Here is a 25,611-nt window from a genome sequence, read left to right as displayed (position 1 = left end):
GAAATGGAGCGGGTTCGGGTCGGATCAGACTATACCCATGCCCAGATCCATTTTTTCAATACAAAACCAGATCCAGATCCATGACTCGAATGGATTCAAAATGGCATACCATATCTGAACCATTTCTATAAATGGGATAATCGGACCTGACCCGACCCAACCCGAATTGCGAACCACAAGTTCTCAATCACCCACGTGTCTACAAACAAGAGAGACCTATTATTATTTGGAATATATATTAACAAAATTTTATATTTTGGATTCGGATCTAGGAGGATCCGAACCGTTTAGAGTAAAACCATATTTGAATCCGAATTAAAAATGGATAATCCATATCCGACCCATTTTCTTATTCGGACTCATTATTAAGGTCCAAACCCGTTGAAATGGGTTTGGATCGGGTCGGATTCGGGTCAAAACCCGCACCATTTCCAGCCCTACTTGTTGCCCAATCAGTAGGGACCAGGGCCGGTTCTACCCTATAGCCTTAGTCCAAGGGCCCAATATATCCTAGCCCACCTACAGTTTTAAATTCATTATTGTTTTATTGTGAAAAAAAAAACTCACTATTTGTTTTTCATTTATTTTAATTTGTTAGATAAGCAGTTTTATATTGGAAAATTGGAAATTAGAAAATCACATTAAACCCTTTCATTTCCCTCGCGTTTTCACCTTCTCCAACAAATAAATGGTTTTACATTGGAAAATTGGAAATTAGAAAATTGCATTAAGCCCTTTCGTTTCCCTCGTGTTTTCACCTTCTCCAACAAATAAACATGCACTTTATCAAAAAAAAAACAAATAAACAGGCACGCCTCCATAACTAATTAAATTTCTTCATCACCTTATGACAATTTATCAAATGTGAGGCATTAAAGCCAACACTTCAATCTTATCTCTATCATTCTTTTGCCTTATTTGGTTTTTCTATATTGTTTAATTTTGTTTATAACTCTCTCTCTCTCTCTCTCTCTCGTGTAATTTTTTATTAAATAAATATATTGAAATTTCGAGTTTGTGATCTTGTTGTTTGGCCATGATCTGCTACGGTGTTATAGGTGTAGGACATTTTTTTATTCTTCCACTCTTCCTTATGTTATTTATGGTGTTTTGTCTTGGATCTCTCTATATGTGAGTACCTCCCTCACAACAAAAAAAAAGTTTGTGGAGACTCAATATATCCTTTGGTCCCTGGGTAGGCCGGTGTTGCTTTTCATATTTTTGTATTGAGGTTTGGTGGTATGGAAGGCCATTTAACTTCTATTATGTTGTTTTTTCCATTACCAGGCATGAGATTGTAGGCATGGTCAAAGAAGTTGGCTCCAATGTTCACCGCTTCAAAACTGGTGACCATGTTGGAGTTGGAACATATGTAAACTCCTGTAGAGAATGTTCCTACTGTAAAGATGGCCTAGAAGTTCATTGTGAAAAGGGTCGAGTCTCCACCTTTAATCGAATTGATGTGGATGGTACAGTCACAAAAGGAGGATACTCCAGTTTCATCTTAGTCCATGAAAGGTAATTCTCTTCAACTTATAAATTATTAAATATCCGAATCATGCTTGCCTTACGCTGCGTATTATCCATGTATACTATTTTACTGTGTACAGTACTTAAGTAATTAATATTGCAGTAGTTCCCAAATAACCGATGAAAAACAAAAGAAAAAAAAGAACAATTCCAAATAGCGATCCATACTGTAAGGTGCACGTAAAGAATTCATGTGGCGATTTACCACAATCCAAAGTTATGTTTCTTCTTTTTATAGCTCGTCTGTCTGTGAGTGGTACATCATTGTTTCTTTGGTATAACTTCAAAAGAAAATGAAAACTGAACTATCCGCCTAACAACAATAACCCCCTTTTCTCTTATTCCTCATTCCTAGTATATCTTTTGTAAAAATGCAAGTCGTGTGCTGTATTTAGAACCTTACGTCGTTGCGCTTGTGGGTTTCACATTCTACAGTTGAGAGTTATTGTGTCCATTATCTATTTGTCCTTGATTTCAGAAAGCTTGAACAACTCCCAAGCTTCAATATTCAATACCCCCTATCTATTCCTATATATTCCAAGCTTCAAAATTACGGAAAGACTTTTGCAAGCTCGATATCCTGTGGTCCGGCTGTACCGTTTTCATTTAAAAGTTCCTCTGCCAACTTGACATTTTTTAACGTCTTTTCTTTTGTAAAAAAAGAGAATGTGTTGTAACTTGTCAGGAATAAATTTGGTATTTTGTTCTTCCTGATTACACAGGTATTGCTACAGAATTCCTGACAACTACCCATTAGCTTCAGCAGCACCTTTGTTATGTGCTGGAATAACAGTTTATGCTCCCATGATGCGCCATAAGATGAACCAACCGGGTAAATCTCTTGGTGTGATTGGGCTTGGTGGCCTTGGTCATATGGCAGTGAAGTTTGGAAAGGCTTTTGGATTACATGTAACAGTTCTCAGCACAAGTACATCTAAGAAAGATGAAGCCCTGAATCTCCTTAAAGCTGACAGATTTGTACTCACAACTGACAAACAACAAATGGAAGTAAGTTATAATATAACTAGGGTATGCCCGTGCCGATGCGGATCGATAGAGTCGCTTCTTGACGCTAACTCTGAGAAGCGACTGAACTTGAACACACCCCTCTCCCCGTTTGATTCTATTATAATCGGCTATTGTTCTATTTATGGTCAAGAATGATTATTAGGCTGAGAAACTCGACATCACACTAACTTGAACCACCTGAAGGGTGATTTGGATAGAACCTCCCCATTATTTGATGATTTTCCAATGTTTTGGATCATGTTAAAAGGCTGCAAAGACAATTCTCATTCAATAAATCGGGTAGTGATTTGCACATATGTTCTAGACTCATTCATCTAAATGGACTTAAACATAGAAGAACATCAATTAAGCCAAATGAAATAAGAACAATATGAGAAACAAATACATAATCAGACTCCAACAAGTGGTTTGAATGAGGACATCAAAACAGTACCAAAAAGAGCACCCACAAAAGTACGCCAAGAACAAAAAAAAGTAGCAAAAGTACAGATAACATTGTTGACAATCATAACTCTTCCAGAAACCCCAGCCTCGTTCGCCAATGTCAATGTCATTATCATAAATCCCAAGCCTTGAGGAAACTTCATCGAAGAAGTATGTAATTATCTGTTTTAAATTCGTTAAATTGAGTGAGTAGGAAATACTATATATACTAAAGAGAAGAAGAAATTTACAATTTAGAAGTGAAACAATGAACGATTGTATTCACCTCTAGACTCTTTTCTAGTTTTGGAACAAGCAAATATGTAACGCCCCAAAACTCAAACAATTACAAACCTATGACACGTGGTTTTTATAGTCAAATTTAAAAAAGATCTCCTCTCAGATTTTTAACATTTCATAAATATAAACCCGTCATAACCTGAAATCACAATCATATATTTCTCATTGGTTAATCCATTTACTTAACCGTCTCGATGCGGATGCCGGTACATCAAATAACCGGCTTTACAAAAATGAGACCACTTCAACATTATGACTTAGTACACCAAAGTATTTGACCTAATGCCGATCATCAAAGCACCTCGCATTAAAAGTCATTACCAAAAACACAAGTAAAATACATACATCGAGTCCCATAACTATCAAAAGGTCTACACCTATAACAAATGATATTTACAATGTATACATATACCATATTTTCTAAAATTTTCATTGGGGTAGTTCCATAAAACGCTACTTTTGTGTAACGCTAATAAATCAAAGAACAAACAATAGCCACCCGAAAATGCTACCTACACTAAAATACCTATAAAAAGCAAATGTAACCAAATCAAAGCTCAAATCAATCAAAATTAATACTTTTTGACAAACCCAAAACCAAAAAATAGAACCCTTAATAAATAAGCAAATAAATACCTGTAACAACACCAGAAGAAGCTCAGAGTAAACCTTTACATAGAAGAAAACAAATAATTCATCTCTGGCTAAACGATTTTAAAATGAATTGAATCTTTACATGGAAAATCAAAGAGATTGAGTTATAAGAGAAGAGATGTTACCTGTTTCACTTGATTTGAGAATCAGCAGAGATCACTAAGTTATAGTGATTGGCCAAGGTCCCATCGTCACGTTCATGGATGAAAAAATTAAACAACACAATAAGTAGAGAGACCAGGGAAGGAAAAATGAAAAAATGAAAAGGAACATACCTGAGAATCAGCAGAGATCACTAAGTTTGAAGATATGAGAATTGAAATTTCTTCGTTCAGCTAAATACCATATAAACAGACGTCACCATTTAGTAGGAATTGAAATAGATTTGTATAGAACTATAAATTCAGGTGTTATAAGATCAAAAAGAAGAAATTAGGGGGAAAAATAACTAACCAAGGTTCGCAAAAAGTTCTTTAACGCAATACTGACAAAATGTAATTACACACCAACTCGCAAAACCTACATAATTTGAACGAAGCAAATTAACCAAGTAAGAGCAAATACAAATGTATCAATTTGATGACTATAAATTCAATGAGAAACTACTCAACACGTGACTATAAATGAAAAGAACTTACGGATTATAGTAAGACTTACGGGTAAACAAAGTTTGGGGTGTGACTTTTCTGAATTTGGAGGGAGGAGAATCTTGATTAAATGCGAAGAAGTACACCTTGATAGTCGCGACATATAATTGACCGTGGCTGAAAACTTCATCACGAAAGGTCAATCCCCACATACTTCACCGATTGTCCTTGTGACTTATTTATAGTCATTGCATAAGCAACACGCCATGAAAACCGTCTTCTTGTCATATGAAAAGGAAAATCGAAGACGATGGTGACAAAGATATTCTTGAATAAATGCATGATTACCCGCTTTTCACCACCAAAATTCTTGTGAAAAGAACGCGAGGTCGACGATAGACCACCATCAATCGGGTTCCATTGCATAATCCATCTTTGGGAGCAATATTTCGCAACAACATTATAGGACAACCGACTTTTTAGGTTGAGACGAAACGGTGGTAGACCAATTTGGATCAAGTGAGTTTAGGTACTCATTTGGGTATTGGTTAATATTGGTCGGATTCGTTGCATCCTCGTCGCCATCATCTTGTCCGCAGCTAGAAAGAGAGTACTTTCCCACAGGAACATATTTAAAAGTCTTTTGCATTAATATCATTGACATCATCATTGGCGTCTGCGATAGAATTGTCGCTCGGTTAAATATTCCGTGTAACCGCGGTAGGTTGATTTAGCCGAGGATATGTAGTAGAAATGAGATCCCCGAAGATTTGCACATCGATGAATTGTTGATGGTAGTTCAACTGTCTCGGCCATTCACTTCCTATCTAATTAACCAGAAAAATAGTAATGAATATTAGTACGAATAAAAATAGTACAAAGAATGATGCAAATGAATATCAATATTAAGCAAAATAGTACAAAGAAAAATACACAGCTTTGGTACCTCCATTAAGAAATTTAATAACGCAATATTTGCAGAGTTTCCATTTTCCAATCGCATGTTTTGGGCAAGAGTTAGAACATGAATGTGACTCGGAGGAAGGAAGACCGCAAAGGAAGCACGCAATAATCTGTGCTCGAACCCCTTTGGGTATAACTGGAAGGCATTGACGGAAGTCACCACCAAGTACAACCTCATTATTCCACCAAAAGGTTTATTATTGTCGCGAGTATCCCGGTGTGCGATCAATCGCCTCCACACAAAACTTATTTTGCATTGGGACTTCATCCCAAATAATAAGTTTAGCTTCCCCTGAATAATTCGCATGCATTGAATTCTTACTAAACCCACAAACAGAGGTATCAAGAATATCTAGTGGGATGCGAAAAGGTCGAGCGAAAGCAAGACCACCCACCAATAGTAATGAAGCTATTCCGGATGAAGCGACCATAATAACAATATGCCCCTCAAAGACGCGACGAATACGTAGCGATTGTGTTGTAAACAAAAGTTTTGCCTGTTCCTCGCCGCTCCATTCAAAAGAAGAGTTTCCCTAAATTTTGGGGAAACGGAATCTATCAACTGATATGATATGAAAGCGTTGCTCTGCATTTAGGAGAACCCTGTTGCCATGTGCTTTTGCATTTTGAGGATCAAACTGAAATTGTCGCTGGTCCCATATGAGTCGGTTTGCAACAACTAAGTTCCATCTTGTAGTTAACAAAGGCAACGGCATTAGAGGGAAATTAGCCAGTGATTTACCTGACTCTATCAAAATCTCATTTAAGAGAAATAAACCATAATCTTGCACTTCAGCAGGGGTAGGTTCTGGAATGTTGAACATTGTGCGAAGCTTATGTGGAAGGTCATCACATATATTTTCCCAAAAATCATTCCACAATGTTTGGGGTTGCAAAGGATTGCACTCTGCGAGAATAACACAAAATAGTCGGCGAAGATGATATCCAGTCTGCATGACTGAAGCTTCCTCTAGACATTGCACCCATTCGCCGTCATCTTCCGTAAGTCCACGTGCAAACACATGCATCTTTAAAGTTGGAAGTGGAGGACCATTATCAATCCTTTTCAGATCATCAAATGATTGAGGTCCTTTTACAAACGTTAGAAGTAAGCATAAGTAAAATCGCTCACGGAGTTAGGACTGGCGAAATACATTCTACCAATAGCAAATTTTCCTCTCAGATCCTTCTTGTCCAAGTCCGAGATTGTTTGTTCCGGACATAGTATTCGAAACTCTTGATAAGTGAGGCTTCTTGCTCTTAAATCTGATGCACAACAATCAAAGAAGGCGATCAAAGTTGACTTTTGGTGCTCCATACTTGATAGTATATCATGTATTGGTTCATCGGCTTTATAAACTACGCGGTGCATTCCAGGGAGATGAAGTGCCAAGCGACAACCGTGGGAATCTCCTCATGAAGATGAAAACTTAATAATCTCCAAACCGCTTCGGTGGGCCAATGTATCTCGATCCAAGTATTGTTGGATCTCATCCAACTCATTCAACACTATTGTTGTCATGTCATGCCCTTTAAATATATACTTATGAATGTATTTAACACAACGGATCCCAAAGACAAACTTCGACATTAATATGGCGGTTGAACATCTTAGAAAGATAAGGATTATAAGGAACAACATCCCCGTTATCAACCTGTATGCCCCTCATTATATATGATCTACCATTGTCACGACGACGGTAGATAGGATATCCATCTTTATCCATGGTGGTAGCATCCGCAAAAGTCCGTGGATAGTGATGCTTGCATCTACCATTTACCATGCATGGAGAGTTAGGATTATTTAGTCCACATGGACCATGAACCATACATGTGAGGACGGTCGAAATAACTTCGAGTTTAGGTTTACGGATCGAAAACTCTGCACATACAATGCGATCAACTTGAAAGCGGTATCACGGATCTTGTCGGAATGTCGGAGATATATAAGTGCATGCATATGGGGCAACCCGCGTTTCTGGAACTCAATGGTGTAGACATGTGCAACGGCAGTACCAAGCACACCTTTCTTTTTAATTTCATTCATCAAGGCCCTTCGCTTTAGTTCAAAGACCGCGGGCCCGACCTCTGGTCGATCGGGTTTACAGTTTGGTGCTTTCGGACAATGCCTCAACAACTTCGTCCCCAAAGGCGGATTTGCGGTCATTGTGAGAAATATCGGATGCTTATTGTAACGTGTGATGGCCATTGAATCCTGAAAAATTTCGAACATGTGCCTAGGGCCGCCGACACAAGATCTTTGGTAAGACCACTCGCCTTCCAATCTGGTTTAGGTCGAAAAGCTTCACCGCAACATCGATGATACCTTGATAAAGTTCATTTCGAAAGCTTGTCTTGTTGTAGCCTATAATATCTCATTTTGTTACGTTCGATCACCCCATCCATCCATCCACCGAAACTCTTGAAATAGTTTGTGCCCGCGTAAGATTGCGGGAATATTCTCCGCATGCCCAAATATCCGATAAGAGTAGAAATCCATCCGTGTCAATCGGTCATTAGTATTTGAACGCCTCATATCGTGACCACCCAAGCTCTCCATAAGGAAACATTAGCACATAATGCAAAGGCAAGTAAAATTGGATGACATTCAACGATCCGCATGAATTCTTGCCCTCCTTTAAGATATATCACAATATCCCTCATATTATCCCGCTCGCTGCCATCCCCAGGTAAAATGACAGCAATCTCATCTGCGGTTGGCAAGTTATAACGACGTCTGTCTCTAGTAGCACTGTAATGCAAATAAGCAGGTACATTGAAGTTCTCACCATGTTGAAGAGAGGCAGATCTAAGAACATCGTATGCATGGCGAAAAGTAGCAGAGAAGCAATTATACTGGAGCATAGTTGCATGAATTATCTTCAGAACATCTGTGTTCAAACGGGGGATTCTGAAGTTGGCGTATCCAATCAATCAAGACTGGGATCATATATGTAAAGTCGAGAGTAAGTTGGCTGCCGCCGATGTCGAATTAGAGATCTAGTTCTATGACGCAACTGACCATGTATAGTAAAAGGCCTTGGACCTCGTCCAGTAAAGACACGCTCATTTCCTCCAAGGCTCGTAAATGCGAAAGCTTGGTTGTATTGTCTCATGTACTTCCGAAATGACTTTGACTTGCGATCATTTCCATCATATAAAGCTTTAAGGGCTGGAGGTAATGGCCGTAGTGGAGGCAATTTGACTTTCCCTTGCAAACAACAAGTCCCGAATCGAGGACGTGATAATGATGAATCTTTTAGTCGTTCATCCATCCAATGGAGTGCATTACAAAATGGACACTGAACATCCATTCTCCCCAAGGAGTGTCTTCCTTGTTCAATCAGACGATTAGAAACAATATTGTCAACTTCGTCTTCATCATCACTTATGTCAGCATTATTAGCAGAAATTGGACGGTCAAAATCATTATGGTGAAACTCCTCACAATATTGTGCAGGATCCCCAAATGGTTGTTGTCTGCAAGATAAATAATTGTATATATTTTGACAAAGGTGCTATTTTATTGGTATTCCAATTTCAATAAGTGTGAAGAAGTATACCGCAAATTTCGGTTAGTTGATGATGATGTAGAAGCTGCATTTGTCGAATGTGATGTTGGATGGACAAAAGATGAGGTAGAAGACCTACAATTCGCAGCGTCTTTAAAGAAACTTGTGATGTTAGGTCGGATCTTATGGTTTTCTTTGAAACTATAAACCAAACCACAAAGAACCAAGAGAAAGATGTAATAAACCACGTACTAACCTTGCATTTTGGTGAGATGGTGTTGGTACAAAGTTCTCATTGGTTGAATGTGGAATTGCATGAGGTAAGGATACGGAAGCAGAAGAGATACATGTACTACAATAAAACTTGCACAGGTGAGTTATATATAGATTTTGATTAAAGAAAATTGCTAAGTGAAGTACTCACGTGTTGTTTTGATCCGATGAATCAGCATGGGCACTTGATGTGACACGTTCTTCGAGAGTGTAAATAGCCTTACAGGATTAAGGAATGATAGAGATTTCCGAAGAGACTCTGAAGAAGAAAGACGTCGGTATGGTGTTGCATGAGGTGTAACTGGACTATTATGTGTTTGATGCTTATCAGCTTGAAGTGGAGTTTGTGGAAGTGAATGAGAGTCATTCAATGTTGAACTCATCAGTTGGTGGTCAATGACATGACGGGTGACTACTTGTGCACTTTGGATGGTGAAGTTTGTGCTGCCAATTAGGTTAGTGCTCCTTTCTCTTTCCCTTCGAGCACGTTGTCCTAGTATTCTATTTGTTATCTGCACCTAATTATAAGTATAATCAACCGAATAGATTGGGAGAAAGAGGAATGCATGGATGATAGCAAAGATGGTAGTTAGTATTAAAATTAGAAAACGTGAAATGTAAAGATGGATGACCACATGCAACACAGTTGGTGGGTAAATATTATACATATAAGCAGGCATTAAATGGAAGTTATTAAATAGCGATGAATTTACTACAATTATAGTGTACAAAAACACCTTTTTGACAATGCATGAGCAATTATAGTATTATTTTAATTAAAGCTTTTCTTACATGAGAACCGGATGGCGGGAGAAGTGCTTGATGCTTGTCAGCTTGAAGTGGAGTTTGTGGAAGTGAAGGAGAGCCATTCAATGTTGAACCCATCGGTTGTTGGTCAATGACATGACAGGTTGCCAATTAGTTTAGTGCTCCTTTCTCTTTCCCTTCGAAAGCACTTTTGTCCTAGCATTCTATTTGTTATCTGCACCTAATTATAAGTATAATCAAGCGAATAGTAAAGATATGAATGCATAGATAATAGCAAATATGGCAGTTAGTATTAAAATTAGAAAACGTGAAATGTAAAGATATGAATAAAGTAGTCAAGGATAATAAGTGATCAAGACCCAAAAATAAAAGCAAATTATAAATGAATAGATGGATGACCACATGCAACACAGGTTAGTGGGTAAATATTATACATTTATACATATAAGCTAGCATTAAATGGCAGTGAATTTACTACGATTATAGTGTACAAAAACACCTTTTGGATAATGCATGAGCAATTATAGTATTACATTTTAATTAAAGCTCATCTTACATGAGAATCGGATGGCGGGAGATGAGATAGAGGAACACTATCCGATGGCTTTGCACATTTATAAAGCAAAAAGAAAAAAATAAGACAATGCAATATACATAAGCAACAAAGTAGAAAAATAATTATTAGCAGTAGGGAAATGAGATTCATAAAGTCGAAGATATTAAATGGCGGTGAAAACACCTTATGGACCACGATACATCGGCCATTACATTTTTTTTTTAACCGGATGGCGGAGATTAGATAGAGGACATTTATAAAACAAAAAGAATAAATAAGGCAATGCAAGAGAGAAATACACGGAAGCCAAGAGGCGGTTGAAGATTGAGCCTATCTTGGGGAACAAAGACATGTTTGTTTTGGTTTGAAGGTTCCTTAAAAAGAGTCCATAGGGCATTTTCCTTTGTCAAGAATTGGTTGCGTAGGAAGCTATAAATATTTGAAAGAGAGTTGAAAAATGTGATGTAAAACCAATAAGAGGGTAACTCAAAGTATGTTAATAGAAGTTATCAATACACAGGCGAAAGCAGTCGTTGAGGAGTAGGTGGCTGAAGGTAGAGTCCATCTTGAACTGGAACATAAATATTGTTTTTCTTGTTCGAAGGATCCTTATAAGGGTCTATTGGACGTTTGCCCTTATCTATGGGATCCTGTAGAAACAAATAGAAATAGATACTCAATAAAACCTACAGAAACAAACATAAAAAGATAGGTGGGGATAACATACCATTGAAAGTCGAATCTACAATGAAAAAGGGTGCCTAAAAAAAAGACAAAGCAGTAGTGATTATTTCGCATGTAAAGGTAGTAGTACTTAGGCGTAAACACAGATAAAAATTAGGTGGCAATAAATAAAACAAAAGGGATTTAAAAAAGTAGAGGGTAGCTGACGGTAGTAAACCACGAGCAGTGATTATTTCGCATGTAAAGGTAGTAGTAGGGTTTCGCATGTAAACACAGATAAAAATTAGGTGGCAGTAAATAAACAAAAGGGATTAAAAAAATTAGACGGTAGTAAACCACGCCGAAATTTAAAAAAAAAACGAAAAACAAATGAGAAATAAAAATCAGACGATTTAGTTACATGCTTTAATTTTAACTAAAAGGGAGAGGTAAGACTTGGCACTTAATTTTAATTTTAATTTTAATTTAGTTACATGATTTATTGAACAATTGCTGTTATATATACCGTCAAAATACTACACCTATTAGTGTTCTAGAAAACGGCCTATTAGTGTTATTATTAAAACGGCCTATTTATGTGTCTGAACATTCTTGGATTGCTGTTTTAGTGTTATAGGATTAAGATATTTAATTACATTCTTGGATTGCTGTTATATATACCGCCAAAATACTACACCTATCTTCCTGAATATTAATGTGTCTTATTATTAATTAATGTGTCTGAACATTAAAACGGCCTATTAATGTGTCTGAACATTGTTTTAAAACGGCCAACGGCCTATCAATGTCTGAACATTAAAACGGCCTATCAATGGTATAAATGTCTATAACAGAAGCTATTAACAGAAGCTATTAACACCTTGGCTCCAATGTCTGAACGTTGATAACATAAGCTATTAAAACGGCCTATCAAGATATTAATGTGTCTAACATTGCTTTTGAACTTCAACACACTTGATAACGTAATAACGATGACCACCACTTAAGCAAATAAAATGTTAGAATCATCGAAAAGCAACAAATTTCAGCCGTTTGGCTCCAAGAACCAACCAACTTGAACAATTCATAATACAACCAAACTGAATTGTTCAAACACAGCCATATGATTACATTGTCCAAAAGAACCAAAGATGATTTTAGAAGAATTAGGACGGAAAAAATAGATAACTTAAATAGGGACAACAGTACAAAAGAAGAAATTACCGATGATAAGACTCAAATTCTAATCTCGAACAATACAGTCAATCACTTAAATTATTGTAACATGAGCTAGAAAATAAAACAACTACATAACATGAACTAATGTGCATTTCGTCTTAAGGGGATTCGAACCCGTAATGGGACGAAAGGAAGTGAGGGAGAGTTGGGATAGCGTGGCATTGTTGGAATTGGTGGTAGGTCCGGGTTTGGGTGCAAGATTGGATCCGGGTTTAGAATTGGGCCGAGGGAGGTACAAGAGGATTATTTTCTAGAGCAGTAAAATAGGGAACATCACCGTTCCCGGTAGTAGAACGTATTCAAAGCGATGGTAGCGGAGATGGAGTGGCTTCAAGTTTGTTATTTGCATTTAACAAATCGACGATACGCCACACACGAGTAAGCATTGCAGTGAAACAATAAGCACAACAATGTGTCCGACGAAATAAAACAAACGATGTAAAGAGTCCAAACCGACATCGCAAACGGCATGCCCGGTTAAGACAAAGCGGATCACCAAGCGAGCAAACAATAATAATAATAATTATTATTATTATAATAATAATAATAAAAGGGTCAACAGATGTAGTGCCAATAGTTCAAGACGCAGCCTTTGAGGAGTTCTAAAGTCGCGATCTCGAGTCGATGTCATAATCAGATTTGTTGAGAAGCTTTTCTCGCAAGCATAACACGATATTCATTAACGAAATGATCCTTTGAGCCAATTATGCCAACAATCATCCCAAGTATGTCAACTACCCTTCAATGGGTCAGCCCTCTACAGGATCGAGGTTCCCAAATTTAAAAAAATGACACACCAAGGATAGGGTTAAAGAACTATAAATGGAAGCCATGGATCTTAAATTAAAGTAAGAATAGGGTATTGATGTTTTGTTTGAAGATGAGGAAAAGATCCAGTAGATCCGAGTGTTAGGGCGTAAGGAAGCATACTCTTTGGGATTGCCTTATTTTGCCATGTCACAACTTAGAAAAGACAATGGTAACCACTGGATGGAGGCCCTGCGGGCCCCACACCATTGTGTTTTATTAGATAGATGGCCTTTTTTAAAAAAAAAAAATATTGATAATACCCATTGGTATTTAGATTCACATTAATCTACCTCTTGAGTTTGCATACCTCTAATAGTTTATCTCCGCATGTGATATGTCATATGAAAGAAATGAGAAGCTTTTGAATGGTGACCGAGTTTTCTATAACGTGTAGGCTGTGGGGAAGTCTCTTGACTTCATAGTTGATACTGCATCTGGTGATCATCCCTTTGATCCGTACATGGCCCTCTTGAAGACTATGGGTGTTTTGGTTTTAGTGGGCTTTCCAAGTGAAGTTAAAATTCATCCCACAAGCCTTAATATGGGTTAGTTATCTGTTTACCTTCCAATTCTCCAAAGCATGGTAATTATTTGTTTGTTGAATTAGTCTTTCAAAAACCGTTTTTAATTGATGGAGATGTTATAACACATAGTAATAGGCTTTTAGTGCTTTCGTGTCAATACTAAAATAATTTCCTTTCTTCTTGGTAGGTTCCAAAACTCTTTCCTGGAGTATAGCGGGTGGCACGCGAAGGATACACAGAGATGTTAGAATTTTGTCTTTGCCAACAAGATATACCCGGAGATTGAAGTTATTCCAATCGACTATATAAATGAAGCACTTGAGAGGATGGTTAAGAAAGATGTCAAGTATCGTTTTGTGATAGATATTAAGAACTCTTTAAAATGAATGTTTTCACAATAAGAAAAGAGTTCCATTAGGTATTGCATTGTATGCAAGCTAGAACAGAAATCAGTAGTACATTGTAATAATTTTATAGAGGGGTTAAGGAGATCCCAAGAACTAGGTTCAAAGGGAAGAACAAGTCATAGAATGCTGGTGATGAGTTATGCATTGTTGTTTATTAATCATTCCATGCTTGATTAATAAAATGCATGATATCCTGAAGCGAATACATAGGTTGAGTGTTTTGGGAAAACTCTTAATGAAGTTCTATGATCTTTATGAGTGGAGTGCATAGTTATAGGAGCACTCTTGATAAACTCACCTAGTGAATGTGAAAGTAGAGGCCGCTTTCGATCTATGAGAATGAGGGCTGATTCTCTAGATCATTCACGAATCCAGGAAGAGAGCACAGGGCTTTTAATGTGCAGAACATGAAAGGAGAACACTAGATATGTTGTGCGTGATTATAACTTATTGTATACTCAAGACCTAAGTTTAAGACTTGGTCACTTATGACTCTTATACTTTGAGTAATTTTCACTACGTAAAGGTTTAAGTCTTGGACACTTTCATCTATGCATAACATGTTGATACTGATATTGATTGCCCTTAAATATATTTTATATTTTGTTTTTATCAAAAATAAGTGGGAGATTGTTGTGTTATTTTGAATAAAACAAGAGGTGAACTTGGGCTTGGGCTCTTTGATCCCTTATCTTCTTTTTGGTAAAACCTGTTTCCTGATAGGGTTGGAAACATAATTGGATATGGTTTGGGAAACATAAACGTGGTAGACTTGTATAATCCAATCCTTATCAGGAAACTAAAGAAGTTCCCTACAATCCGGATCTACCTAAGTGCTCCACGTTTTTCTTCTATAAATAATACTCCTATATCAGCAACCTAGAATATAAGCGAAAAAACTATTTTCTATACTATGTTTTGGGCAATCATAAGATCAGTATCGTGGTTCTTTCTTTTCTTTTTTGGTTGATCTGCAGTAAACAAAGGAGAGTATAACTGGTTGTTGTATTCTAGAAGAGGAACAGACGCGAAATAACTTTAAAGAAAGCGTTTGATCCGTGCCTCAATCATCCTTCTTTATATTCACAGTTTGTTCTTGTTATAGTAATTGTTACCAACAAGAAAATACCCGGATGAACTAGGTTAGTTATAGGAGATACTATTAGTAGAGATATAGTTTTAGAAAGTTCTCCATTATTTCTCAATATAAGCTTAGTTTTTATTCTTAAATGTCTATTATTTATTGCTTTAATATTATGGTTCCTATAACATAAGGCTAAACCTCCAATAGAAGAGGTTTATGAACAAGAGACAAAGGTCACATAAAGTGGTAATGAACAAGAGACAAGGTCACATGAAAGGGACAAAGAGAGAGGAGAGAGAAATATTTTTTTTATGTTGGAGAGATAATGTTTTGTTTTGATATGGGCAAGGGTAAAAGAGTCAAATTTCCGTTGAATTGGTCCAAATTGAGTGTTTTGGCTGGATTGAAAAGAATTGGTACTTTTCGTGCCTTATTATTTAGGATATTACCCGTCTCCTCGCAGTTGTAGAGCGGTCACGTCTGAGTCTTCCGTAACCTAAAGTCCAGTCCAATCCAAAATGTAATTTGTTTTTTTTTTTTTTTTTGACATGAATCAAAGGAAGTATCAGATGATTCAAAGCTTAAAAACAAAGTTAGTTGAGTTACTTGAAAGAGAAGCAAGCATGTGGAGGCAGACGTCAGGGCAAAACTGGGTGAAGGACTACACAAGGAATACGAGGTACTTTCATATCTCTACCATGTATAGGAGAAGAAAAAACAAGATAGAGAAACTCAAGAATGAAGACGGCATATGGAAAAAAGGTAGAGAAGAAGTGAGTGAAATGGTTAATACTTTTTTCAAAGACTTATTCAGCACTGATAGTCCAGAAACATATAACACAATTTTGGAACTTTTCGAGCCAGTTATAACAAAAAGGGAGAATGATATCCTAGGAGAAGTACCTACCGATATAGAGATATGGAATGTTGTCAAAAAACTACACCCTCTTAAAGCACCAGGTCCAGATGGTTGCCAAGGAGTGTTCTATCAAAGTTGTTAGGAAGTTGTAGGACCTCTTATTAGGGGTGGGCAATGGGCCGGGTCGGGCTAGCCTGGCCCTAAACATTTAAATGCCCTTTAGATATTAAGGCCGGATCGGCCCGGCCCTAAAGTCAGCATAGGGTCGGGTTGGGCCGGGTCACAAGTCTAAATCTCAAGCCCTGACCCTATCCTAAGCCCTCTTTAAAGGCTTTAGGGCCGGGTTTTAGGGTTGGGTTTTAGGGCTGGGCCTATATATTTTCTTCGTTTTACAAATGCCATTTTTCAGACAAAGATTGTTTTTTTGGTTTCTGTGTTACAAATGTCTGCTCTGTATTTCGCTTTAATGGTGTGGACGGAAACTTTTAGTTCTAGACTTGGCTTGGATGTGAATAAAAATATAATTTATAAGAAGTAAGTGGGAAAATAAATTGAGAATAATAAGTTCTAGACTTTGATTTGATAATCAAAGGAATAAAGTCTTATTTTTTTTAGGGTTTTTTAGACTTGCCCCCCCATTTCAAAGATGAATTAGACTTGCCCCCCCAAATTCAGGGAAATTAGACTTGCCCCCCCAAACTCAAACTCCGTCTAAGTCAATGCAGTTTGACCGTCATCTCCTTGTGAAATGTCCTAACTACCCTTTGACGAAGTCTGAGTTTGGGGGGGCAAGTCTAATTCATCTTTGAAATGGGGGGGCAGGTCTAAAAAACTCTAATTTTTTTTTACTTGATGTCTGTCTTTTGCTAATGAGTTCAGAGTTCAGAGTGAAACATAAGGAGAGTAACAGAGTGAAACATAAGGAGAGTAACAGAGTGAAACATAAGGAGAGTAACACTTATAATATACTTAATTATCAATCTGGGAGACTAATTGTTAGTATCATCTAAAAAGAGCTAGTAATTGGTAACACAACAGTTTACTTGAAGGGATCCCTTACTTGAAATAATGAATTTATAATTGGGTTTTTTAGACCTGCCCCCCATTTCAAAGATGAATTAGACTTACACACTACTTAAGTCTTACTTAATTTCCAAGCAAAAACACAAGAAGAGAAACAACTCAACAGGTGACTGAAGAAGAAATAGTTAAAAAAACAACACAAGAACAGAACAAAACAATAAGAAAACTGATAACTCCACCACCTTCCCCACCTCGTTTGCACACTTTGTTTGATTTGTTTATTAGTTTAAATTTGTTTGGTTTTTAATTATAGGAGTGGTGTGTTAGATCGCTACACGCTGGTAGCCGTGAGACACCATGTGTGCATGCATTGTTTTCTCAATATCTTTGTGTGCTTCATTTACTTTGTTAAATGTAGTAATGATCCGAAATCAATAACTATACTTTCTTAATGTTTTGGAGTATAGTCTGTCTTTTGACATTAACTCCAGGTTTGAGATTTTGGTAAAATAGTCATGAGAGACTAGATGTTCAAATAATACGCCTTGTATAATGATTGTTAGGACTTAGGAGTACAATAGATGGAGCCCTTAGGAGTTGGGAGGTCTAGAACATAATCAAGTGTGAACGTTCAAAGATAATTTTCATTCAAAAAACGAGGCCACATATCAATATGAGTGGGTTCAAATATATGCACTGGCATAGTACAAATGATACTTGGTACTATCCTCAAACAAAGGAGTGATGGGAGTGAGTATCGTGTATTGATTCCAAGAAAACCCACTTTTATTGGTTCATAACACTAATCTTTCTACTTAAGGTTACGTAGTCATTGGATTCCAACAACTTTTTTTTTAGTTTCGGGATGAGAAACCCCTCTAATGATCAAGTTTAAAGAACTCCAAAGAGCTGGAAATTCATCCGGGAATCTAAACATTTGTTCACAAAAAGGTTAAATCAATCATTAAGCTCAGTAATTTCTAAGAAATGTGCCTCTCGATACGCGTGCAAAGGAGACTTCGGTGATGGATGGCAATTAAATTGTTGGAGTACGAATCTCCATCTTTTTCCTTATTTTATTTGTAGCTCTGCTTACAAAAGACCCCCCACCCAACCACCACTGCTATGGTTAATATAGAAAATAATTTAACTGTAAAGTATATTATAAGTGTTACTCTCCTTATGTTTCACTCTGAACTCATTAGCAAAAGACAGACATCAAGTAAAAAAAAATTAGAGTTTTTTAGACCTGCCCCCCCATTTCAAAGATGAATTAGACTTGCCCCCCAAACTCAGACTTCGTCAAAGGGTAGTTAGGACATTTCACAAGGAGATGACGGTCAAACTGCATTGACTTAGACGGAGTTTGAGTTTGGGGGGGCAAGTCTAATTTCCCTGAATTTGGGGGGGCAAGTCTAATTCATCTTTGAAATGGGGGGGCAAGTCTAAAAAACCCTTTTTTTTATTAGGCTAGTGCTCATTGTTCTTCATGGCTACTAGATAGGTTGACAAGTTTTTGTTATATAAGACAAGTTATTGGAAGTACCCTTGGGTGCAAGTGATAAATTACAAAGGACAATGTTATTTTAATTTACAATATTTAACAAAGAGTTCGACAATTATGGTACATGTATTTATAGTGAAAATGTAAAACTATAACTAGGGCTTGGTTAGGGCTGAATTAGGGTACAGCCTATGTTTCAGAACCTTAGCCCTAGCCCTGCCCTAGAAGGCCTTAGGGTCGGGTCGGTCAGTGCCGAGTTAGGGTCATTAGGGCCAAATTCCCACCCCTACCTCTTATCACCAAGACAGTTAATGATTTCTTCACTTATAATATGTTACCTCCTGATTTAAATGAAACTTTTATCACCTTAATTCCCAAAATTCCTTGCCCATACCATATCTCAAAATTCCGACCCATAAGCCTATGCAACTTCACCTACAAAATCATCTCAAAACTTCTTGCAAATAGACTAAAAACCCCCTTGCATAAAATAATATCCCCATTTCAAGGAGCATTTGTCAAGGGAAGATTCATTGGTGACAATATAGGATTGACAAGTGAGATCTTCCATCACATGAGAATGATGAAAAAGAAGAGACAAGGATGGCTAGCCCTCAAATTGGATATGAAAAAGGCTTTCGATAGGGTGGAGTGAAATTTTTTATACCAAGTACTAGAAAAACTTGGTTTCAGCAACAAATAGATATCAATGATCAACAAATGCATGGAGATGGTATCCTATAGAGTGCTTCTAAATGGCTCTCCCTTGAGTCATATTTTTCCACAAAGGGGTCTTAGGGAAGGAGACCCCTTGTCACCATACTTATTCATACTTATCACAGAAGCTTTGTCAAGACTCTTGGGTAAGGCAGAAGAGGAAAAGAAGCTGAGTGGCATCAAGATAAGGAAAAAATCACCTTCAATCAGTCACTTACTATATGCAGATGATTTGATTGTATTCAGTAAAGCTAGTTTTGAAGAAACTAGCAACATGAAGGAGTTGCTAGAGAAGTATTGCAATGCCACAGGCCAGGAAGTTAACTGGCACAAATCCAATGCTTATTTCAGTCAAAATATACACCATAGGCACCAGAAAATATTGATCAAGAAATGGAGAGTCAGAAAGTTCACAGAGAAGGAAAAATACTTGGGGGTGCCAATATTACTCAGTAAGAAGAAAGGGGAGGATTTTGAATATCTTGTGGACATTCTGCAAAAGAAAGTTACAGGTTGGAAGGCCAAGATTCTCTCACAAGCAAGCATAACCACTCTTGTCAAAGTTGTGGGTCAGGTAGTACCAATATATGCCATGGGAGTCTATCCTCTATCAGTAAGTACTTGTGAGAAGTTGGACCAAATAAACAGGGGACTTTTGGTGGAATGGCGTGGATAAATCAAATGCATGGCATACTCTTAGTTGGGAAAAACTGTGTAGAGCAAAGATTAATGGAGGTGTAGGCTTCAGAAGAGCAAGGGACATGAACACGGCAATGCTTGCAAAGCATAGCTGGAGAATGATTCAAGATGCTGACTCTATATGGGCAAGAACTTTCAGTAACTTATGCAAATGGGATTGCTTTACTCAAGAAACAGTATATAAGAATGAATCTAAGTCATATTTCTGAAAGGTGTCAAGAAGAGTTTGGATGCAGTAAGAGAGGGCTTTATGTGGTCACTTGGTAATGGCAGTAGCATAAAAGCATTCATTGAACCTTGCTTGTTACTCAATGACAAACCAATTCATCTGTCAGACTATGTCACTAACGATTTTTCTTTCCCAGCAGTGGAAAGGAGTGGATATGTGAAGGATTTAGTAGTAAATGACACTACTGAATGGAATCAAAAAAGGTTGGGAGAGCTATTTCCCAAACCAATCATGGAGTGCATCAGCCTCAAATCAGTAAGGCCAAGCAATCAAGACAAGATTATTTGGTGCAGAGAAGACAAAGGGATGCTTACAGTAAAATCAGCTTATAAGATGCTTTCAAGAGAAACAGAGAAAGGAGAATGCTCGAAAAGTAATAGCAGAAGTATACAAAGAATCTGGAATCTCGAAATAGATGCTAGTACTCAACTATTTTTATGAAAGCTTTATATGGGTGGTTTAGCTACTGGAGATGTGTTGTTAAGAAGAAAATTCCTAAGAGATGTGAGTTGTGCTTTCTGCATGAAAGAGATAGAAACAGATTATCATTGCTTCTTAGGTTGTGAGTGGTCCAAACGATTATGGATGGGATCTATTCTTGGCCAGAGAACAATGCATAATGAAGATAAAGATGTCAGAACTGCACTGAACACTTTGCTAGGATGGGGTTTGCAGAAGAATGACTCTAAAGGCAGATATGCAAAGACCTATGCTATTTGTCTATTGTCGGAAATCTAGAATTATAGAAACAGGGTAAAATTTGAAAAAAAGGAAGCTAAACCACAAGACCTCTACAATCATGTATATACTCATACAGAGCAAATCATGGAAGCTTTCAAGTCCAACAATGCCTCTCATAGGACAAATGTTATGATCACATTCACTTTAGCTGAACAAGTGCAGTATAAGAACTGGTATAAGATATATTGTGATGGTGCATATGAGAAGACCATAGGAAGAGGAGCTGCAACAGCTTTCTGTAAGGGGCAAGATGGAAGGATTGTAGGAGCAGTTTACAGCAAGTTCAAAAGCCAAAATGTCATGGAAGCATAATGCAAAGGTGTTGAACTTGCAATTATACTGACAAAGAAACTCCAGGTCCCGCAGGTAGTGATATTAGGAGACAATCAAAGTCTTATGAAGAATTTTGCAGCAGAAGAAAACACTATAACAAGAGACTCAGAAGATAGCTACAGCAGGTTTCAGGATGTTCTGAAAGAGTACCATGAGACTAACCCTTCCTTAGATTTTAAATTCTTCTGGCTAACCAGAAATTGTAATACAGAAGCAAATCAATTAGCTAAATGGACCAACAAGTATGCAGGGATTAGTCCCCAACCTTGTTGGTTGCATGATTCTGTAACACCTCTCTTTAAAGTTTAAGTACGAATGAAAGCTGTTTTCTATCGAGTGTTTTTTTTTTCTTTCTAAAACCCAGAGTCTAGCTCAAGTCTTGAATTGCACTAGAAGTCCGAGCAAAGTTTGACCAAAGAAAACGATATATTACTTGCTAATTAACTTGTCAAAGTTTATTGAGTACACATTCATGCTTCCGAGCAACATAATTTGCGTAGACATTGACAATTGCTGCCTAATCGATGAATTAACCATAAATTCCATCACCGTATCAGCATCGAAAGTAATATTAAACCATAACATTCATTGTCAACGTCAGACCGATTCAAAGGCCCAAAGCCAACATTTATTAGACTAGGCCCATCGGGCTGAGGTTGGCCCAGCTTAAGCTGCCATCACTAGTGACGACTTTTCTTCATCCTTTATATACTTGAAGCTCGGATGTACTCTCCAAAACCTCGCATCTCTGCTTCACGTGTGCACAAAGGTTTGTTTTGGACTATGCTTGTTTTCAGTTTGCATAATAACTAACGAATGTTTTTTTTTTGTATCAGACAGTGAATATAACAATGAGTAGTACAGAAGGTGAAAACGATAATTGCTTGGCGTGGGCAGCTAGAGATCCATCTGGACTACTTTCTCCCTACAAATTCAGCCGCAGGTACGTCTACTATTTTGCATGATTGCTTTATTCATGTGGAAGAACTGTTGTCATTATTTATGTATGGTCTAGAAACATTACCAAGAAATGGTAGAAGAGCAAAATCTTTATTGAAGGAAAAAAAAAAAAAAATGAGAATGGGAAAGTAAGTAACTATATATTACCAAAATCTCATGCCTTACTGACGACATATTTAAATTGACAGGGTGCTCGGACCTGACGACGTCTCACTGACCATCACACACTGTGGAGTCTGTTATGCTGATGTTAGCTGGACAAGAAATGCGCATGGAGACTCAATATATCCTTTGGTCCCTGGGTAGGCCGGTGTTGCTTTTCATATTTTTGTATTGAGGTTTGGTGGAATGGAAGGCCATTTAACTTTTATTATGTTGTTTTTTCCATTACCAGGCATGAGATTGTCGGCATGGTCAAAGAAGTTGGCTCCAATGTTCACCGCTTTAAAACTGGTGACCATGTTGGAGTTGGAACATATGTAAACTCCTGTAGAGAATGTTCCTACTGTAATGATGGCCTAGAAGTTCATTGTGAAAAGGGTTCAGTCTTCACCTTTAATCGAATTGATGCGGATGGTACAGTCACAAAAGGAGGATACTCCAGTTTCATCTTAGTCCATGAAAGGTAATTCTCTTCAACTTATAAATTATTAAATATCCGAATCATGCTTGCCTTTACGCCATTATTATCCATGTATACTATTTTACTGTGTACAGTACTTAAGTAATTAATATTGCAGTAGTTCCCAAATAACCGATCAAAAACAAAAGAAAAAAAAATAACAATTCCAAATAGCGATCCATACTGTAAGGTGCACGTAAAGAATTCATGTGGCGATTTACCACAATCTAAAGTTATGTTTCTTCTTTTTATAGCTCGTCTGTCTGTGAGTGGTACATCATTGTTTCTTTGATATAACTTCAAAAGAAAATGAAAACTGAACTATCCGCCTAACAACAATAACCCCCTTTTTTCTTATTCCTCATTCCTAGTATTTCTTTTGTAAAAATGCAAGTCGTGTGCTGTATTTAGAACCTTACGTCGTTGCGCTTGTGGGTTTCACATTCTACAGTTGAGAGTTATTGTGTCCATTATCTATTTGTCCTTGATTTCAGAAAGCTTGAACAACTCCCAGGCTTCAATGTTCAATCCCCTATCTATTCCTATATATGGTACCTTCTTCAAAATTACATAAAGACTTTTGCAAGCTCGATATCCTGTGGGTCGGCTGTACCGTTTTCATTTAAAAGTTCCTCTGCCAATTTGACATTTTTTAACGTCTTTTCTTTTGTAAAAAAAGAGAATGTGTTGTAACTTGTCAGGAATAAATTTGGTATTTTGTTCTTCCTGATTACTCAGGTATTGCTACAGAATTCCTGACAACTACCCATTAGCTTCAGCAGCACCTTTGTTATGTGCTGGAATAACAGTTTATGCTCCCATGATGCGCCATAAGATGAACCAACCGGGTAAATCTCTTGGTGTGATTGGGCTTGGTGGCCTTGGTCATATGGCCGTGAAGTTTGGAAAGGCTTTTGGATTACATGTAACAGTTCTCAGCACAAGTACATCTAAGAAAGATGAAGCCCTGAATCTCCTTAAAGCTGACAGATTTGTACTCACAACTGACAAACAACAAATGGAAGTAAGTTATAATATAATGGCCTTTTTTTTTTGAAAAATATATTGATAATACCCATTGGTATTTAGATTCACATTAATCTACCTCTTGAGCTTGCATAGGTCTAATAGTTTATCTCCAGACAGTGATATGTTATATGAAAGAAATGAGAAGCTTTTGAATGGTGACCGAGTTTTCTATAATGTGTAGGCTGTGGCGAAGTCTCTTGATTTCATAGTTGATACTGCATCTGGTGATCATCCCTTTGATCCGTACATGGCACTCTTGAAGACTATGGGTGTTTTGGTCTTAGTGGGCTTTCCAAAGCCGGGTTAAAATTCATCCCGCAAGCCTTATTATAGGTTAGTTATTTGTTTACCTTCCAATTCTCCAAAGCATGGTAATTATTTGTTTGTTGAATTAGTCTTTCTGAAACTGGTTTTTAATTGATGGAGATGTTATAACACATAGTAAGAGGCTTTTAGTGCTCGTGTCAATACTAAAATAATTTCCTTTCTTCTTGGTAGGTTCCAAAACTCTTTCGAGTGTAACGGTGGTACAAAGGATACACAGGAGATGTTAGAATTCTGTGCTGCCAACAAGATATACCCGGAGATTGAAGTTATTCCAATCGACTACATAAATGAAGCACTTGAGAGGATGGTTAAGAAAGATGTCAAGTATCGTTTTGTGATAGATATTAAGAACTCTTTAAAATGAATGTTTTCACAATAAGAAAAGAGTTCCATTAGGTATTGCACTGTATGCAAGCCAGAATAGAAATCAGTAGTACATTGTAATAATTTTAAGTGACCTGCTTTCAATGGCTCATTTTTAGTTTGTATTACTGAAATCGTGGTTTTTCGGATTTGTTCACCTTATGCTGCTGATAAAATCACATTTGTTCTTTAGTTTACTAGAAGTATAAATCTCTCTCTGTGTTTTCAAATACACAAGATTCAAATACACGTCTTCTAAGTTTTAAACATTTGTTTATGGGGATATATTTGATTGATATAACCTTTGGATTCAAACAGACGAACTTGCGCAAATGGTCTTTATTCTGTTCAACACTTGAGTGTTTTACAGGAAACTAAGAAAACTTGGTAACCAAGATCCCGGGCAGAAGCTTAGTGCAGATTAATATCTTCAGATGGATGAGTAATCAAGAATGAAAAGCACAATATGGACAACTAAAGAAGACACACAACACAAATTTCATTTCAACATAAAATCATTTCTAGCACAAAATTCAGAGACTTACATAACAACAAAGAATTCAAACAAGTCCAACTGACTTCCGCTTCGGAAACTTCCTTCCAACTTCTTCAAGAAACTTCTCCGGGCACTCTACATACTCAACACAATCCTTCTTAACAACCTCAACAAGTTCCCCTTCACCAACTCACTCAAGATTCCTAATCAATATAGTCAATGTCAACTTATCCGGAACACAACCATTGCCTTCCTTACATTACCAACTTGTAAAAATGCACCAATCATTTCAGTATAAGTTCTTGTATCAGGTACTAACCCTTGATTCTTCAACTCGAAGAAAAACTCTTGCGCATTTTGAATCATATTATTCTTACCAAACAAATA

The 25,611-nt window shown here is 37.2% G+C and overlaps 1 protein-coding gene, 1 long non-coding RNA gene and 1 pseudogene across 4 annotated transcripts; 2 read left to right on the top strand and 1 right to left on the bottom strand.

Moving 5' to 3' along the window:
- The first annotated feature begins 1,296 nt into the window (after window positions 1–1,296).
- Window positions 1,297–13,857, top strand: LOC147495908 (putative cinnamyl alcohol dehydrogenase 1 pseudogene; annotated as a pseudogene). Its single transcript, XR_015199339.1, has 3 exons — window positions 1,297–1,518; window positions 2,253–2,538; window positions 13,702–13,857. The product of XR_015199339.1 is annotated as a putative cinnamyl alcohol dehydrogenase 1 pseudogene (transcript).
- Window positions 2,897–10,181, bottom strand: LOC147495909 (uncharacterized). Its single transcript, XR_015199338.1, has 5 exons — window positions 10,064–10,181; window positions 4,390–4,455; window positions 4,062–4,271; window positions 3,919–3,951; window positions 2,897–3,165 (listed from the first exon to the last, which is right to left on the bottom strand). It is a non-coding gene; the product is annotated as an uncharacterized LOC147495909 (long non-coding RNA).
- Window positions 13,858–22,059: 8,202 nt separating the features above from the next.
- LOC147495907 (putative cinnamyl alcohol dehydrogenase 1) lies at window positions 22,060–24,371 on the top strand. 2 transcript variants are annotated; one of them, XM_086564697.1, is made up of 6 exons: window positions 22,060–22,196; window positions 22,264–22,370; window positions 22,576–22,689; window positions 22,782–23,012; window positions 23,748–24,033; window positions 24,220–24,371. In XM_086564697.1, exons 2-6 carry the CDS (start codon window positions 22,279–22,281, stop codon window positions 24,343–24,345), a joined length of 849 nt encoding a protein of 282 aa, XP_086420823.1. In that variant the 5' UTR covers window positions 22,060–22,196; window positions 22,264–22,278; the 3' UTR covers window positions 24,346–24,371. The 2 variants fall into 2 exon arrangements, with proteins under 2 accessions (XP_086420823.1, XP_086420822.1); XM_086564696.1 differs by having other exon boundaries at window positions 22,146–22,196; window positions 22,268–22,370.
- Window positions 24,372–25,611: the final 1,240 nt, after the last annotated feature.

The sequence above is a fragment of the Coptis chinensis genome, chromosome 6 (assembly GCF_015680905.1).
Source record: "Coptis chinensis isolate HL-2020 chromosome 6, ASM1568090v1, whole genome shotgun sequence".
Lineage (NCBI taxonomy): Eukaryota > Viridiplantae > Streptophyta > Magnoliopsida > Ranunculales > Ranunculaceae > Coptis > Coptis chinensis.
This window is presented reverse-complemented; position numbering and strand designations above follow the sequence as displayed.